The sequence below is a fragment of the Perna viridis genome, chromosome 9, assembly GCF_037379345.1.
Source record: "Perna viridis isolate PV_CMFRI_1.1 ecotype Kerala chromosome 9, ASM3737934v1, whole genome shotgun sequence".
Classification (NCBI taxonomy): Eukaryota; Metazoa; Mollusca; class Bivalvia; order Mytilida; family Mytilidae; genus Perna; species Perna viridis.
In genome coordinates, this window is record NC_142453.1 from 39925384 (window position 1) to 39943128 (window position 17745).

The 17745-nt window shown below is 33.6% G+C and overlaps 1 protein-coding gene across 4 annotated transcripts in view; it reads right to left on the reverse strand.

The window, feature by feature from the left end:
- Positions 1 to 41: 41 nt before the first annotated feature.
- LOC148608485 (cyclic nucleotide-gated channel rod photoreceptor subunit alpha-like) overlaps positions 42 to 17745 on the reverse strand; it is a 38998-nt gene continuing 21294 nt past the window's right edge. For all 4 annotated transcript variants that reach the window (XM_088544568.1, XM_088544569.1, XM_088544567.1 and 1 more), the window contains 10 exons: positions 14069 to 14130; positions 13484 to 13572; positions 10685 to 10784; positions 7386 to 7540; positions 5718 to 5804; positions 5213 to 5309; positions 3874 to 4409; positions 2863 to 3010; positions 2040 to 2144; positions 42 to 1595 (listed from right to left, as the gene is read on the reverse strand). In XM_088544568.1, the coding sequence (XP_088400694.1) occupies positions 1512 to 1595; positions 2040 to 2144; positions 2863 to 3010; positions 3874 to 4409; positions 5213 to 5309; positions 5718 to 5804; positions 7386 to 7540; positions 10685 to 10784; positions 13484 to 13572; positions 14069 to 14130 (1463 nt within the window). In that variant the 3' untranslated portion in view covers positions 42 to 1511. The remainder of the gene's footprint in view (positions 1596 to 2039; positions 2145 to 2862; positions 3011 to 3873; positions 4410 to 5212; positions 5310 to 5717; positions 5805 to 7385; positions 7541 to 10684; positions 10785 to 13483; positions 13573 to 14068; positions 14131 to 17745) is intronic.

Below are 17745 nucleotides of genomic sequence, written 5' to 3' on the forward strand. Positions count from 1 at the left end.
TATATAACGCCTAACCCTTTTTGTAGGCATGAAGAAACTAACTTGGTTATTTTTTTATTGTAACAATAACATGTCATAAAACAACAGTACAAAAATCATAAACATATTCATAGCTAATTTGTATTAAAAAAACCTGTTTAACTGCAATTTTGGTATATATATATATAGTGGAAATAATGAAACAAAATAATACAACACGAAAGAATATAGAGCAGCTTGTTGTCAAATCAAATTAGAGTTCTACATATAAATAACCTATCATACATTTATAAAATTGAAAGTTAACTTTTTAAACACATCTCGGCTTGGGTGAACATATTTGAAAGTGGCCAACTAGTGGTCAGAATCCATGTGAAATAGTCATTCTACATTTTTTCCGACCCAGTCGGTATAGTTTTCTTCGACCTTAAAGACGCCCTTCCATGGAAACGCAAGTCACCTGATCGATACTGCTATTAAGTCAAAAGTATGTCATATAAAACATTGATATCACAAAAGCAGGGGAAGCTACAGCTTAAATTTTAATTTAGGAGGGAAAATTATCCTCGAGGGAATGACTCCGGTCGCCATTTTTTAAGTCAAAAGTATGTCAAATAAAAACATTGATGTCAGGAAGGAAGGGGAAGCTACGACTATAAAACTATTTATATACCTCCTAGGACCATTTCTGATCAAAATGAAACAAATTTTATAATGATAATACGGATTTTGAAGAAGTTGGAATTTTAAACGAGGAGAGAAACCGCCCTGGAAGGCGGGGCTAGGCAATCTGGAGTCAAAACCAAGGCATATAAAAACGTTGATATCGCAAATGCTGGGAAAGCTACAGCTATAAAACTCTATATGTATACCCTCATACTATTTCTGATCAATTTTAAACCAATTTTGTGACGATTAATCAGATTTTATGAAAGGATTTGAATTTAAATGAGGAAGGAAAACCGCCTTCGAAGATAGGATCAAGTTGAAAATTTTATAAGAGATTAAGGTCTCGAATCGAGGTATTGATCAGAACAAAACACCGAAAAAAGTCTGCAGGCAATTTGAGGTGGGGTATTTTAATTTTTTTCAAACCATATGGGTCAGAATACCAACATTTATCGTGATTAAATGTTGAAGCGATGAAAATCGTCAGCCTTAAACAGGGTACGCTGAGCATCAGCGAACTGTAGCACGGATAATCTCGTTGTATGTCGCCACGCGCAACGTATTTGTTGTCGTACTACGTAAAATTGCGCCAGATTCAATCCTTGCTATATATAAATCCTTGAATTGAATAATTCCCTTAAGAATTTTAGGTGCAATGCAATTCAATCCGTTATTTTTAAAGACTACGATTATGATTTTTTTTAAATTGCAAATATTATTTTCATTTCAAACCATAACTTATAGAAATGACAAAACCAACGGTTCTGAATAATGCGGAGACCAGCACTTATGGGTTTCCATGGAAACGTGCCATTGTTCTCGTCATTCTTCCTGGTCAATTGCAATATCTAAAATTAGAGTGTTTATAGCTTTGTAGACTCGAGTATTGTCGACTGTTGATGACATGTCTCACTATCTTCGTCGTCTGCTTCCTCGTTGACATCGTCCTGTCACAGGGAGAGTAAAAAAGATACGATTATTATGCACTGATGCTATATGCTACATGTACTAAAAATCAACATGGAAGGAGTAGCGGCTAGAAACTAAGAAAATCTTTACTTGAACTTAATTGATACTTCTTATCATTTCTCTCCTAGCTTTACATGTAAAAGTGATCTTGGACACTCTTTTTCTAGCAAGTGTCTCCATTGAATAATTTATGAAGACGTTTTAAAGTGTTGTCGTATACATTGTACAAATGTACACTGACGACTTGTTTAGAAACATACACCATCTGAATAGAATGCAGTGGTGTGTTTACCTAACCATTGATAAAATGACAGAAATGAGGACACACGAATGAATAAAATGTCAAGAAAGGCGGTCCAAATGCAAATACTTTTGTTCCAAAATAATACAACTCACCTACGAACATGTACTAACATACTTACGTCACATTCTGGAAACATGTTCAACATCTGTATATATTTTTCATTAATTCCATTGAATGTTTCCAATTGTTTTATTCCTTCTATGTATAATTTTTCAACGGAAACCTGGAATTTAAGAGAAACATTTCAAACTTTATATGAAATAAGAAAAGATAGTTGAATAGTTAACGCATGTAAAATAAAGATTGTGCTTGTCAAAAGGTTGCATAATCTATAACATTGTAATCTTGATACATTGTACATTGTACTTGACACCAGACGCAAAATATTAAAGGTCTATTTTAAGGTAACAAAATTGTCAAAACGGCGCTTAAATTACAAATTACTACATGCATGTAACTGTATACACGAACATGATAATGAAATAAATAAAATATAGTAAGTTATATTAGGTTTATAACAGGTGTTAATGTATAGTCAAAGAGCACTAACTCTACTTAAAACCATACGATTAATGAATTGACACAAATGGTGCTAGTGCGTTTTGTATTTATTTTATTAAGTTTTATACATTATAAATCCACGAAGTAAACCTAAAACACAATTGTAACAATATCTAACAGTAGGTAGGGGCTAATTAATTTTCTGAGGGACATGGAAATTAATTAAACAAAATATATTGGCAATTTATTTCCTACCCATGAGCAGAATGTATGCCAGAATATTTGGTTTTAAAGAATGTCCTACACACGTACGTCAAACAAGGAAATGATTATTGCAATTGCAGTACAAAATATAGCCTCAAAAGTAGTATATAACCTATTGCAACATGTACTTAGTTTTATTGCATACCCACAAAAAATTATAAACCAATTATATGTACCAATTGTTTTTCTATAAGACAGAGCTTTGCTTCCAGCTGTCCACACCGGCAACACTTTTCTGGTGATGATAGAAGACTGTCATCGGGTATATCTACATGTTCAATGTCTTCTTCATTTGTTGGTGTCATATCAATATCACTAGGAACACTTAAAATACAGAAAATAGGAATTATAGATGGTGCCAAAGAGATGATTGGAAGCAGAGTTCTGCCTCACTGTATTATAGATGGTGCCAAAGAGATGATTGGAAGCAGAGTTCTGCCTCACTGTATTATAGATGGTGCCAAAGAGATGATTGGAAGCAGAGTTCTGCCTCACTGTGTTATAGATGGTGCCAAAGAAATGATTGGAAGCAGAGTTCTGCCTCACTGCATTATAGATGGTGCCAAAGAGATGATTGGAAGCAGCGTTCTGCCTCACTGTATTATAGATGGTGCCAAAGAGACGATTGGAAGCAGAGTTCTGCCTCACTGCATTATAGATGGTGCCAAAGAGATGATTGGAAGCAGCGTTCTGCCTCACTGTATTATAGATGGTGCCAAAGAGATGATTTTTAGCAGGGTTCTGTCTCACTGTATTTTTTAATAATTCAAGTCTTCCGTCATAAGCTGGTATATCGAAATGGTTTGATAATATCCAGCATACCTGTACAATGTACATGTACATGTTAATGAAGTATTGTTACGCCTCTCACTCTGTTTTCTTTATATGTACAATGTATAGACTAGGGCTTGTACGAGACATGGAATTTTAAATAAGTGCAGATGAGATCTGTTCTAACCTCTCAGATGAACTGTTAGAAGGGCCGGGTTGAGAACTGTGAGAAGAACAGTTCAAAACCCGGCCCTCTGACAGTTAATCTGAGAGGTTAGACGATTGATTGATTATTGGGGTTTAATGTCAGAGCAGCAATTATTTAGCTACATTCAGGCGTTTTTAGAACTGATCTTATCTGTAAATACCAGAAGTAGTTTGTTCTCAATGCTATATACTACAATAGTGTCACTTACCAACAGTGGTCAGAACTATCGTTTAATGAGTTAGGTAAATCACCATTTTCATAACAAGGACATTCACTGTCTTCATCATTCCATACTCTAGTAGAAGCGTCACTTGCACATTCATTAGGTATACATTTATCTTTAGATATTTCTATAGAACTAGATGAAGAATGTCTCCCCCTTTTAGTGGACACATTCGGACTGTCCACCCTGGAAATGGGATGCATTTTAACATCGTCATTGACAGAAACATTTGATGGTTCTGTGTCACTGGAAGAACCAACTCTATATTTTGATTTAATCTTACTAGCTTGAATAATTTTGTCTAAATACTTTGAAGGTTCAGATTTTCTTCTTCTAACATTGTTCGGGCTTATTGCCGAACCTTTTCGTTTTCCTGGAGGGAAGAAAGAATTTGGTGGGCAAACAATCAAGTGATTTATGGCTGATTCGCCCGTTGGTGAATTTGATCGATGTGCTTGTAATTTCTTCCTCTCCTGGAGAACTTGTTTGAGTCTTTGTTCTGCATACTTGCGAATTATTTCCTGAAAAAAAAAAAAAAAAAAACATTTTCAAATACATATGAAGGAGCAAAAAGAAAGGTATAGTACTCAGAGAAAGTATATTTACACAATCATCTGGTTAAGTTCACAATAATAGTGAAACTATTGTCAAGTAAATGAGGTGAATAAAAGAACTTAACAGAAAAATGTGAGGTGGAATCTTTATAAGCACCGGATGCGTTTCACATCTTTGTCTGAGTGTATGCCAATGTATGGACACATGTACCTAGCGGAAAGCTAATTAGCTTGTGTAAGATAGCAAACAATTGTGCAGCTGGTGTTTAATATTGGTGGTCATTGTTTGACGTTTTACATGAAATAAAAAACAAGAATATCGTATAACCCCCATCTTTATGAATATACATGTACAAATGTAGTCTTTCGTAAAAATGGTCGTTAATTCGGATCTTACATGAGGTAACATTTTGAGTTAAGTACTAAAGTTATCGGACGATTGTATTTATGAGTATCTTTTACCAGGCTTTGATATAGCTATAATTAGTACAAAGTACGTACAGATTACTTATAATTTTATTTTGCACAGAAATTATATCTAAAGCGTATAACATACGTGTACACATATCCAATTAATTGTATGTGAATCTTAACAAGTTTTTCTTGCTGTCTAAATCAACTGATGTGTCACTAACTACACTTAATATAGACAAGAAAAAAATTATCTGTAGGCATACTACCAGATAAGTGGGTTTTTATTGATTCGTGTAGCATATTCCCTATCGGTAAGTTAGAAGTATGTAAGAATGATACAAAAATGAATTCGTCACCTGAGCATCAGGATGATCTTTAAGAGCATTCAGAACGTCCTCTCTGGACAGCACAAACAATTCCGAATAACCAACGGACTTAACATCGGCTGTTCGTCTGTAATTATACCATAAACTACACGTGTGATTGTTCTAATCTGTTTATCTGTTAATCATTTATGCTGCGATTTTAGTTACTAGGCTTTTATTATCAAGCTCAGACAGAGGCAAAATGTAGACATAACTTAAAGCGTAATCCTTTTTTTACTAAACAGATACATGTAATTGATGGTTCATTGTTACAGGATTGTTTTTACAAAAACATAAATTTGACCAATCGGATTATAGTACATAATTAGACATAAATGTAAATATAGAATGAAACAAAAATGAATATGCCTAAATTATTATACCATTTCGAACAAGATTTTTTGCTTTTATATTTTCTTCATGTTTTTTACACTTTCATATGTACTTTTAGTTACGGTATATTAAAAATCTATGCATGGTTTCCTCCTATACTGACCTATTTATTCCGCCATCTAAATTCAATATACCAATCTCTCCAAAGAAATTACCCGTGCCCATCTGAGTTAAGACACTTCCGCTTTCGCTGTAAAATAAATTAACAAATATTACATCGCGATTATGTACAATTTACTATAATCAAGCCACGTACATCATATGTATGGAAACTTCTAGGAAAAATGAGAAGCGATAGGGCAAAACATTAAATATATAAACTTGTCTAAGAGGATATATACATTTGTATATATAAAACATATTAGGCATTTATGTATGCTAGACAGAAACCAAACGAACACAAGTATAATGCGCCGACATTAAACGTATTTTAAGTTCAATATGCAATGTATATAGGGCATTTTGTTATCTATTTATTGCGTAAAACTTGTAAAATTTTTCTGCTGAAATAAAACAGGCCACAGAGCTTTAAAAAGCTTGTAAGACAACAGATGTTTGAAATCAACTGGCAATCATTGAGAAGGAATCCTCTCTGTGGGCCCCGCCGTGGCAATGAAGCCATATACACAAAATGTTTTTAGGAAAAACCTACCACCTCAAAATTTCCCGTTTTTAATGCGACACTTAAATTCAACATATATATATATTCACCAGATAAGAAAGAAGTGTGGAACCAAATATATTACTGACACGAGTTTGTCACCCAAAAAAACTGGAATTTGAGCTTGAAGTTAATTTTCGAGATCAAAGGCCACTATCCATGGTGTCTAACACATTGTCTTTGAGATGATCTACCCACAAACCAAATATCAAAAGCCCATATCGAAAGACAAAAAAAGTTACAGCCCAGACATAAGTTTGTCACACACAAAAAAGGATTTGACCTTCATGTCAGAGTTCAAGGTCATAACCACTATCCTTGGTTCACAACACATCGTTTTAGGTGATCTTTTCAAATGCCAATTATAAAAGTCAACATCGAAAGACAATAAAATAACAGCCCCAACATGAATTTGTCACTGAAAAAAGCATGAATTTGATCTTGAGGTCAAAGTTCAAGGTCATAGGCCACTTTCAATGTTACGCGACACATGGTCTTTATGTGATCAACCCACATGCAAAATGTCAAAAGCCTACATTGAAGAGGCACTTCCCTGCACCACTTAGGAACGGACAAACGGATGGACAGGGTGAATACTACATGTATAAGGCAACTGCTACATTTTGTGGCGAAGCCCTAAAAATATAGTTTATGAAGCTTGAATATATGGGTTAACTATTAAATTGGAGTATTTTCTTTATTTTAAAATGTATATGTATCAACTAAAGAAAAGGAATTGGTACTTCATATCTTTATTCTATTCATCGGAAATGAAAATAGTACACTACCCGCAGAACATGTAATTCACATGAATTGAGACTCAATTGAAATCCTCACACATTTAACATAAAATCAAGGTGATTTTCATGTGAAATTCACTATACATGATTTCCAATTGAAAATTTTGGGTATATCACAGGAATGTTAGATTCAAATGAACAGTCATAACACAAAATTCCTGGTGAAAGTCGTGTGAAATTTTGAACAAAATTTGACTACATACAACCATTTGTTTTAGTAAGCTCATTCTTGCTGTCTTCTATGACTAAAACATGTATACACACAAAAATCTTGCATTGGCACAAATTGCGGTTTGTATTATCAATTTACCTGATAACTTCTACAACACCGTCAGCTATTATAAACATCTCCCTGGCCACCTCTCCTCGCCGACATATCAGGTCACCTGGCGTAAAAATATAATCCTTCATTTTCAGAACTAAGTCATGGAGAAACTCGGGCTGACACTCGTTAAATATCGTCACCTACAACAAATCAAGTAAACTATATACTTGTATCACCTTTGTATCAACTCATGAAGTTTTTAGGTCGGTTTAAGTATTTTTGTATAATTTCAGGGATTTTTACGGGCCACTACCATATAGGGAATATAACAAGTCATGTTAGTGGAAATAAAATAGGAGATGCACTATAACACCATGTGACATAAAATTTGTGAAGGTGACATCAAAATTTCATTCAGCGGTCTCTGAGGACTTACGGAAAACGTGATCACTACATGTGCATGTATATACCTTTCTTTTGTTTAAACAAAAAACAGGGGCATGAATATATAAATTGAGATCGAGCGACTTAATTTTGAAAATCTGGCGTCGAATTCACAAAAGGTCGTAAGAGTAAAGTTGATCGTAAGTAATGACGTCATAACAGAAAATAGCATTGTGACATCATAATTTACGATCAATTTCACACTTACGACTTTTTGTGAATTCGACGCCAGAATTCAACAACAATGTTACACATGTAGTTGTCTTATCCATGTTCTTTTTATATTTCTACTTTAGTCTAAACTGTTTACGTGTAACTTGTATCGCGTGATACAAATGTATGAGAACAGCACGAACAGTGTAACTTAATCTTCGACTAAATACAAAAATATATGTAAAATAAGAAAATGCACTCAGTTTATCAAATAGGACTATATTGGTACAAAAAAAAATGTATATCCGCCTACAGAGTTTGAATATTTTTTAAACATATATCTTCTGACATAATCTATTCGGTAGAACAGACGCTATATATCTAAATTTTGTAAATTGCTCCGGACACATCAAAATGGGAGTCTCGTAATTATAGTTTCACATAGACAAGAAAGAACCATCAGTTTTAATTTGACGTTTTGTCATAATTACATAATTTTCTTTCTGAGAATATTTCAAAAGTATTGAACACTCATTATAAAATACATCAATTATGATTTCTAAAGGCAGCTTGTGGCATATTTATCACTTACGATCATTCGACTTCAAAGTACAGTTATTTGTACCGAAAGCTGCTGTTATATCACGTGACGAAGAAAAAACGATAATGGGCTTTTTACAAGGGCAATTTGTACGTGAACTAATTAAATACATTTTGAACATATTCTAAGTAACAATATGCATTTTGATACCAGGGACAGAATCTTTTAGACTCCGGAATGAATCACACCTTTAATTTAGAACAGGGTCAAATGTACATGTCCATGGTTGTGATTGTCATTTTGTTTGAGTACATGTAAACAAGATGTGCTCATCAGTTGCTTTTGGATTTTGAACTACCTTACTTTTAAAAGCGAGTGTTCTTTCGAGGTAGATACAGCTGTTGTTCTAATTGATACAATGTTTGTATTCTGATCACAAGAGTTATACATGTATCTGAATACAACAGCTTTTTTGTAGTTCGTTTTATTGTGCTTTTTCCCACCATTATTCAAAGCTAGGGGGACTGAGCGCTCACAAACACGTTTAACCCAGCCACGTGCACATCCTTTGAGTCCCCGTCCAAGCCAGAAAACTGTAGTCTAGTGGATGCCGTTGTTTTTTTTTTTTTTTTGTTTTTTTTTTTTTGTTTATAGTTTGTTTTACTTGTTTTTTTTTTCTATAGATAAGGTCGATTTTCGTCTTCAGTTTTACTTCATTTAGTTTGGGGTCTTTTACAGCTCGTTTTATGGTATAAATTTTGCCCATCATTGAAAACCGTGTGGTGACCTCTGTAAGTTAAATTTCGTTGCTTGACTGTCTCTCTTGCAATCATAAAGCATCTCCTATTTTTATATCTAAAAATTACTGTTGCCACGTTAGAGTAGTTTCGTTACCATCGTAAACAGGTATTAAAGAAAGACAAGATTGAAACATATCATCGACAGGTCTTATAACCGCCTCTTAGTTAACAACATATCGATCCGCCAACTTACGAACTCTTATAGCAAGGCTGTTCAAATTTTCACATAGTACATGTACATGTATGATGAGCACTACTCATCTTGAATCTGGTGGACTTCACATGAAAGTACTAATTTGCATCATGTGGTGGGGTTGATAATTAATAGTAAGGTAAAGGACAATCTTTTACACTGGCCTATTTATCGCTAAGTATATCTACGCAAGTTTGCTTTTATATAGAAACACCAGTCAGATTGTTCTTATCACTCCAACGAGATCAGTTGAAGTTCGTAATAGTTGTCGTAGAATGTTTGTTATGAGGCTTTCAAACTTAGAGATGAAACAAATCTTCGCCAAAAAGCTAGTTAGAACGTTAAAAAAATACGTAGGTGTACATGAAACAACCAACTCGGCTTCAGAAAAAAAAATGTTTGTTTTACAAGTAGATTACTTCTGTACGTCCACACTAAATATCTAAAAAAAAATGTAAAATTGGCTCTACATTGAAATAGAAATGTTGCATCCCCGGGAATAGAAATATGGGTTTAGTCGCCAAGATTTAGCAAAAACTTAATTTAAGTTGACAAAACATCAACAAGAAAAGCAAGAATCGGCTTACAAGTATTTTCACATTTATCTTTTATTCATAGCATACTTCAAGGGAACTGTACATTATCTAAATAGACAGCGTAAATGTATTTTTGAATAAATCTGCATATTGTCTGATTGATCATGATATTATTCTAACTAATGGGTATATTGCCTGAACAAAAGCATTCGGTATGATATGATTAATTTGTTTTGAATATTGGTTTGTCGATAGAACATCGGCTTAATACAATAACAAGTGCTTCCGGATGCGTTTAATTTGCCGATTTATCTCATATTAGTACAACTCGGTAGATTGGAATATGGGCTCGTAATGGATAAATGATGCAAAGTATTTAATCTATGCTGTACAGTTAGCTCGTTATTCACACTTGAGCACGATGTTAAAGGGACTTATAACTGCAGAAACTAGCAATCCCATTCATTGATCTGATAAATATAATTTCTAACAATCAAACAAGACAAGTTTTTCCTACGTTCGTTTCGTGTCGAGAGCTATCAACTTCTTATTGGACAGGAAAAGAATAACAGAAACTAGACTGCTCCAGACATTTTTATATCTTTATAGATAGTGCATGTATGATCATTTTCTGAGAGAGTAATCATTTTGACATTTGTCTATTCATGATGAATTACCTTTCGGAGAGTTTCTAGATTGACATGTATAGCCAGCTCCGTCTTTAGTTTGTCTGGTAACAGTCCAAGAGAGTTAATATCAGAACCTGACATTCTTCCTCTACAAATAAATAAATATCCAATTTCAATTATACATGAAACTAATAAACAAACTAGACAGCACGAAGACTTACATAATGAAATGTACTTTACTATGTCAAAAATAGCTCAAATGCCCGTCTTTGTAAGAATAGGATAAAATGGGAAAATATGTGAAACATGTATGTCAAAACCCCACTAATCTGACATTAGTATTTCACTCAAAGATGTTTCTTTTATTTGAAATGACAACTTTATTTCTGTATCACTCGAGGTGTTTACATATATTCCATTAACAAATAGAATGTAGAGATTTTATATAGAGTTGTATGCACTTGAAATATTCAACTGCAACTTGCATTTCAACGAAAATATAACTCATTCGACCAAACTGATATGGAATATCGTGTTTTTATTCCTTGGTTCGGATAGTACAAACAGTCAAATTACACTGTCTGAGTGGTAGGTAATTGTATACTACGTTTCACTAGCTATGAATCTTAAAGAGACTGGCCCTTTATATAGAGAATAATAGGATAATTAATTGCAAGGAGTGAATAACCAAAATATGATCACGAGTGCCAAAGAACGCCTAGATTTAACGAGTGTGCAGAACTTGTTAGGCACACGAGTTAAATCTTACTGCATTCTTGGCATGAGTGATCATATTTTGCTTATTCACGATGACCAATTGATTATCCCATTTTTTATATAGATTTCCTCGAATATTCGTTGCTATTTTCGACATAAATTTCAAATTTTGTGAACAGCGAATTGATATCAAAGTTGTTACGTTTTGGCGGGATAAAGTCCGAGAGTGAAATTACCGAATTTATTTCACAGTGTGAATTATCGAAATTTATTTCACTGGGAACATTCGATAAAACACTGCTGTCTATAATAACATATGGTCGTTCATGTTTTATTTTATCTATTTATTTTATTTATTTATTTTTTGTTACTGTACATACAGTTATATTACACAAGTATTATGTTGTGTGTATATAATATATGTTTGTCGTTCCATTTTTCTTTCTTTATCATAATCTAATTGAAGATGATACTACATGTAACATATACAGATATTTAAGATGTGCCTTGAGAAAAAATATACAGAGCTTAAGATATTTAGCCTTGTCTAAACATACTTGTTATAAGAATTTTCACCTTTCCCAAACACATTCTGCACTGAACGCTGAGATGTATATTAAAATATTAAAAACATAAAAAAAGTACCAAATTTTTTTTTTTACTTAGGCCAAACAAATACATGTATCTATAATGAATTTTACCTAGTCCAAACAAACACATGTAAATTCATATATTTAACCTTGTCCAAATATAAATAAGAACATGTATTTAGAACTCGTGTATCTTACTTTACATGTACATGTACCTCGGATATCTCGCCTTTTTCCGAACATATACAAGATCCAAGACCCATTTTGTATTCGATCTTGTCAATTATATACAGATATCCAGGACTCGTGTAATTTTATTTTGTCCAAACCTTCACATTTATCCGAGATATTTTGCCTGATCCATGCAAACCATTACATTTATCCGAGATATGTTGCCTGGTCCAAACCTTTACATTTATCCGAGATAAATTGCATTTTGTCTGGTCCATACCTTTACATGCATCTGAGATATTTTGCCTGGTCCAAACCTTTACATTTATCCGAGATATTTTGCTTGGTCCAAACCTTTACATGTATCCGAGATATTTTGCCTGGTCCAAACATTAACACATATTTATGATTCGTGTATATGACCTTGCCAAAATATATATATTTATCTGAGGTATTTCACATCGTCAAGACATACACAAGTATCTAACTAGGAATATTTTAACCTTCTCCAAACCTATACATGTATGCTATATATTTAACCTTGTTCAAATCTATACTTATAAATAACCTACATTTGTATACATGAACCAAAGATATTTCATTTTGTCAATGTCTATACATGTATCGAAGATATTTTTTTTCTTGTCAAACCTATATATTTATCTAATGTATTTGACCTTGCCAATACTTATACTGCGTTTAAGGTAGTTTCTCTCGTCCAATATGTAGCTAAGATGTTTTACCTAGCCCGGGCCTTTACATGTACCTAAGATAGTTAACCTAGTCCAGACCTACATGTACATTTGTACAAATGTAGCTAAGATATTTTATCTAGTCCAACCTCATTCATTTAGCTAAGTTTACCTTGTCCAGACCTATACATGTAGCTAAGATATTTTTTTCCTGGTTGATACATGTATTTATACATGTAGCTAAGATATTTTTGTCTTGGTTGATACATGTATCTATACATGTAGCTAAGGTAGTTTGCCTTGCCCAGATCTATACATGTAGCTTAGATGTTTTACCTAGTCCAGACCTATACATTTAGCTATGATAGTTTACTTTGTCCAGACCTACACATGCAGCTCAGACACTTTACCTCGTCAAACATAAACATGTATCTAAGATATTTTACCTTGACGTCCAGACCTACACATGGATCTAAGATAATTTGCCTTGCCCAGACCTATACAAGCAGCTAAGATATTTTACCTTGAAGTCCAGACCTACTCATGGATCTAAGATAATTTGCCTTGCCCAGACCTATACAAGTAGCCAAGATATTTTACCTTGACGTCCAGACCTACACATGGATCTAAGACAATTTGCCTTGCCCAGACATATACATGTAGCTAAGATATTTTACCTTGTCCAGACATAGTCATACCATCTCTGTACACGTCTCTGTACTGGTGCTGGTACGTTGTGCATCCTCATGTACAGTTTGGCTCCGTCCTATCAGGAAACAAAAAGGAAAATCTAAAGTTGAATTTAGAATGCATAGAATTTGTTTATTTTCCATGTCCCTTCTGTATACAGTGTATAATATTAAAAATGCGAATTTGTTACAAGCTCATAGAAAGGTTTCTAGACTTGATACTAATGTATTTGTATTGTATTTGAAAAAAATACAAAAATACATTTACATGTACGTGTAAGTACGTGTATAAAAAAAACAAACAAACAATAAAAACAAATCAATTATCTTACTTTATATTTGAAATACATATAGATAGAACAATTACAGTATTTGGATTTCTATTAAAAGTTCAGAGAACTACCATTGAATTGTCTCTATTGATTACATGTCTTACCAAGGCATCAAAACATGGGCTAATCAAACAAAACTAAATAAAACAAACAGTCAGAAAACAATCCTCCTGCAGTGTGAATTACATCTACATATTTTCAATTAAAAGCCTTCCTGAAAGACAAATATAGATAAACTTACCAGGAGACGTTCGAATTCCAGACGGCTGGCATTTCTATTGGTGATCACATTGCCTACTTGCCCTGTGAGAGTAATCAATCAAATTTAGCTGTCAATTAATTCTATATATTGCATTACACGTTTGTTGATTCCATGTTTGATAATGTCACCGATTGCTTCCCTGAAGTTTTGATGTAAGTAACTTAAAGTTTAAGGTTGCTTCAAATTGTGGTATCTACGTTTTATTGATGTTTTCTTGGTACTTCTTTATTGCAAATTATGATTTCTGATGTTTGTATATTCTACGTACATTAGTTAAGTTTGCAGGTGCTTGGTAACCAGTTTTACAGTATGAGCCCGTCATGGATAGATTGTTTGGATGTGCTTGGTAACCAGTTTTACAGTATGAGCCCGTCAAGGATAGACTGTTTGGATGGTGCAAAGGTGAATTGGAAACAAATGAAAATAGTAGATTGTTTTTAAATTTTCGCATTCTTTTCATTTCGTTAACAATTTTTGAAAAAAAAGCAGTTATCCAATGTCTGTCTGTGTTGCAAAGTTAAGTACTTTTGAAATATAAACTACAAGCGAAAATGGCATTTATAACCTAATAGTGTAAAAAAACCTAGCTGAACGAATAGTCAAGAGTACAGAAGGGTTCGAATCCAGCTGATAATCCAGCTGATTGAGGGACTACATGTTAAATTGCATTGCAAATTCGCAGCCTCGCATCGATGCCAGAGTTTGGATGCAGTTAGACCCAACTCATTGTACATCTACTTATGGATACCAAACCATCATGTGAATGAGCAATTTTGAAGAAGTTCCTTCTGCTTTTGAGTGTTTAAACATTCACAAACCTAAGTTGAATTATACTAGTACCTGACAATAATTATTTTTCTTTATTCTTACCAATGTTTGCTGTCTTACAGTCGTATATAAATTTCGTTGAAGTTGCGAATATACGTAAGTATGTACAAGTTTTAACAAGTTTTTTTTTAGAAAATTCTTTGCACGTAAGTGACAAATCTTAAGCAATTTACTTCATATTTGAACACATTTCCAGTCAAACTTCTTCGAAACTCATTTTGGGGTTTGGCTTACAAGTAAGGTGTACAGACGAATTGACTAGCGTAGAGACAGACAAGACAAGACAGACAGACAGAGTGATTCGTATGTACATCCAAATTGACTAAACTACCATGAGTTTTTGGTCATTTTGTAGCACAGAGTTTGAGTAATTTTCTTAATTTGTGTATTTAAAAGCAGCACATTAATCAATGAGTTATAACATGTTTCTATAGATTTGGAATATTAGTATTTATATGTAGTATTAATAAACAAGACACATAGACATCAGCCATACTGTTAGCGAGGAGGGACAATGCACAAAAAGTACTTTTAAAATTAATATTTCACCCACCGACATTGAGTCACAATGCACATCTTCAAATAAAAAATATATCTCCAGCTGCTGCTGTAGTTAAAAAAAAACACTAGTGATTCGTCTCCGTTTCGCTTTGACACGAAAAATAAAATTTCTTATTCAACAAAAAAATTCATTCGTCCTCCAATTTTCGAGAATTTAATAGTATGTACCTTATACGAATACAACTCCAGCAGTGCTAGAGGTTGTCTGGCAAGCTATTTTCGGACTTTGGGCCATCCTAACCTCTTGCATCTGACATGTTGAAAGCCACAGCAAATGTGAATAAGCTTAACATGTGTTTTAAAATATTTCAAGTATTTTTTATTTACATAAAAGAAGTTTAAATCACCGGAAATCAAGCGAATAAAAATCCTAATTTTTGTTAAATACCTAGAAAACATTTGTAATGAAGACAGTTACATGTATCAAAGTGACCAGCCAGTATGAATTAGACCACTAATTTTTCGGAATACAATTCATTATTGACATACTTTAAGTTGGTACGACAACTCGTTGGTTATTTAATATTTTCGTTTTCTCACATTTTTAAATCCGTAATTTTTATCAGTGGGTTGTACACATTCAAAAGGTTGAAAACCAAATGTAAAGTTCATTTAAACTGCTTTTACAGTTTTAAATGGAGTCCGAGTTACTCATTTGCTTTTGTTACTTTGTATGTATGATTTTAGTTACTTTGTGTTCTTTGTTGTGTGCGTCTGTTTTCCATGTCTGGTCTCTGTCCCTGGATTACATTCTTTTGATTACCGCTATAACCTTGGTTCCCTTGATTACTCTTACAAACGATTTCCAGGATGGCTGGATTTTCAACCGGTAGGTCATTTGTTTTTCTTCTGTTTAGTCACCTCCTTCCGTGTTATGGTAAAGAAAACTGTATAAATTGTTTTAAATGGTAAACATTTTACTACAATTCTGCCAATTTTAAAGAACGTCGGAACGAGCGGTATGCAATATGGCGCTCGGAAGTAAGAGATTGGGGTATGGAGGAAAGGAATTCCAACCTGCTACGTTGTAGGAGTAATGTGAATACATGCATATGAATAGTTTTGAAAAGGCAAATTGCTTCTATAGACGAAACAATCTCAAATTAAGTTAGGTCATAAATACAGAAACGCTTGACAGACTAATGACATGGATGGAATAATGATAGTTGATTGTCAATGAGTATTGCTTCATGTAGCATGTAATCTTGTCACTGTCAATGAACCAAATGATTTGTCTATATTGTTTGATGGTCACCGAAGGTCAATAACCTTTAGAGATTCTTATAGACCGTGGTACAAATAGCAAACTATTAATTAAATTTTTACTGAAGGCGTCGTTCTGTCTGTTTTAAGACAACAACTAAAATTTGGCAAAAACAAAACAAGACGGCATGATTTTTTCCTTGTGTTTCGACTGTTGATTTTTATAACGATGCCGATCCACCTACTAGATATGCAATCGGAATTATGTAAAATCAGAAAAAATCATTCAAAATATCCACCAGAGCTAGAGATAAAGAAAGAAGACTACAGGAACAGCTAGTTTTACATTTTATTTTGATATCATATATTTTCCTTACCTGTGCAGCAATATCCCTTCATCTCTTCCATATAGTGTTTATATTTCACAATTAATTCGCTACGTAGAGCAAGTACTTACCACTCTGATTTCCTTGAACTCCATAAATATTTGCGTAACAGACTCGTGAATCAGGGGTATGAAGAAATGTGTCTTAAAAGGTCTCTTACCAAATTATTTTTTAGATATCAGTCCTTGTTTGAAAAAACTCAGTTTCTTCTAAAATAACGATTATTCAATTTGATTGTTTTTTTTTTGTAAATGGTTTTTTGTCCTGATGTGACCGCTGATTTACCGATTATGACAATAGCATGCAAATCCTGTTCAATCACCATTGGTATATTCACGCCGCAATGGAAGAGGGGGGATATGCGCGCTGTAAAACCTAGATTTATCGCACAATTTCGTTTAAAATGCATGTACCAAGTCAGGACCACAGATTTACAAGCTACTCCAGTGGTGTAATATCTATTGAACCAAGTCAGGACCATAGCTTTACCAGCTATTCCAGTGGTGCAATATCTATTGTACCAAGTCAGGACCATATCTTTACAAGCTACTCCAGTGGTGCAATATCTATTGTACCAAGTCAGGACCATAGCTTTATCAGCTACTCCAGTGGTATAATATCTATTGTACCAAGTCAGGACCATAGCTTTACAAGCTACTCCAGTGGTGCAATATCTAT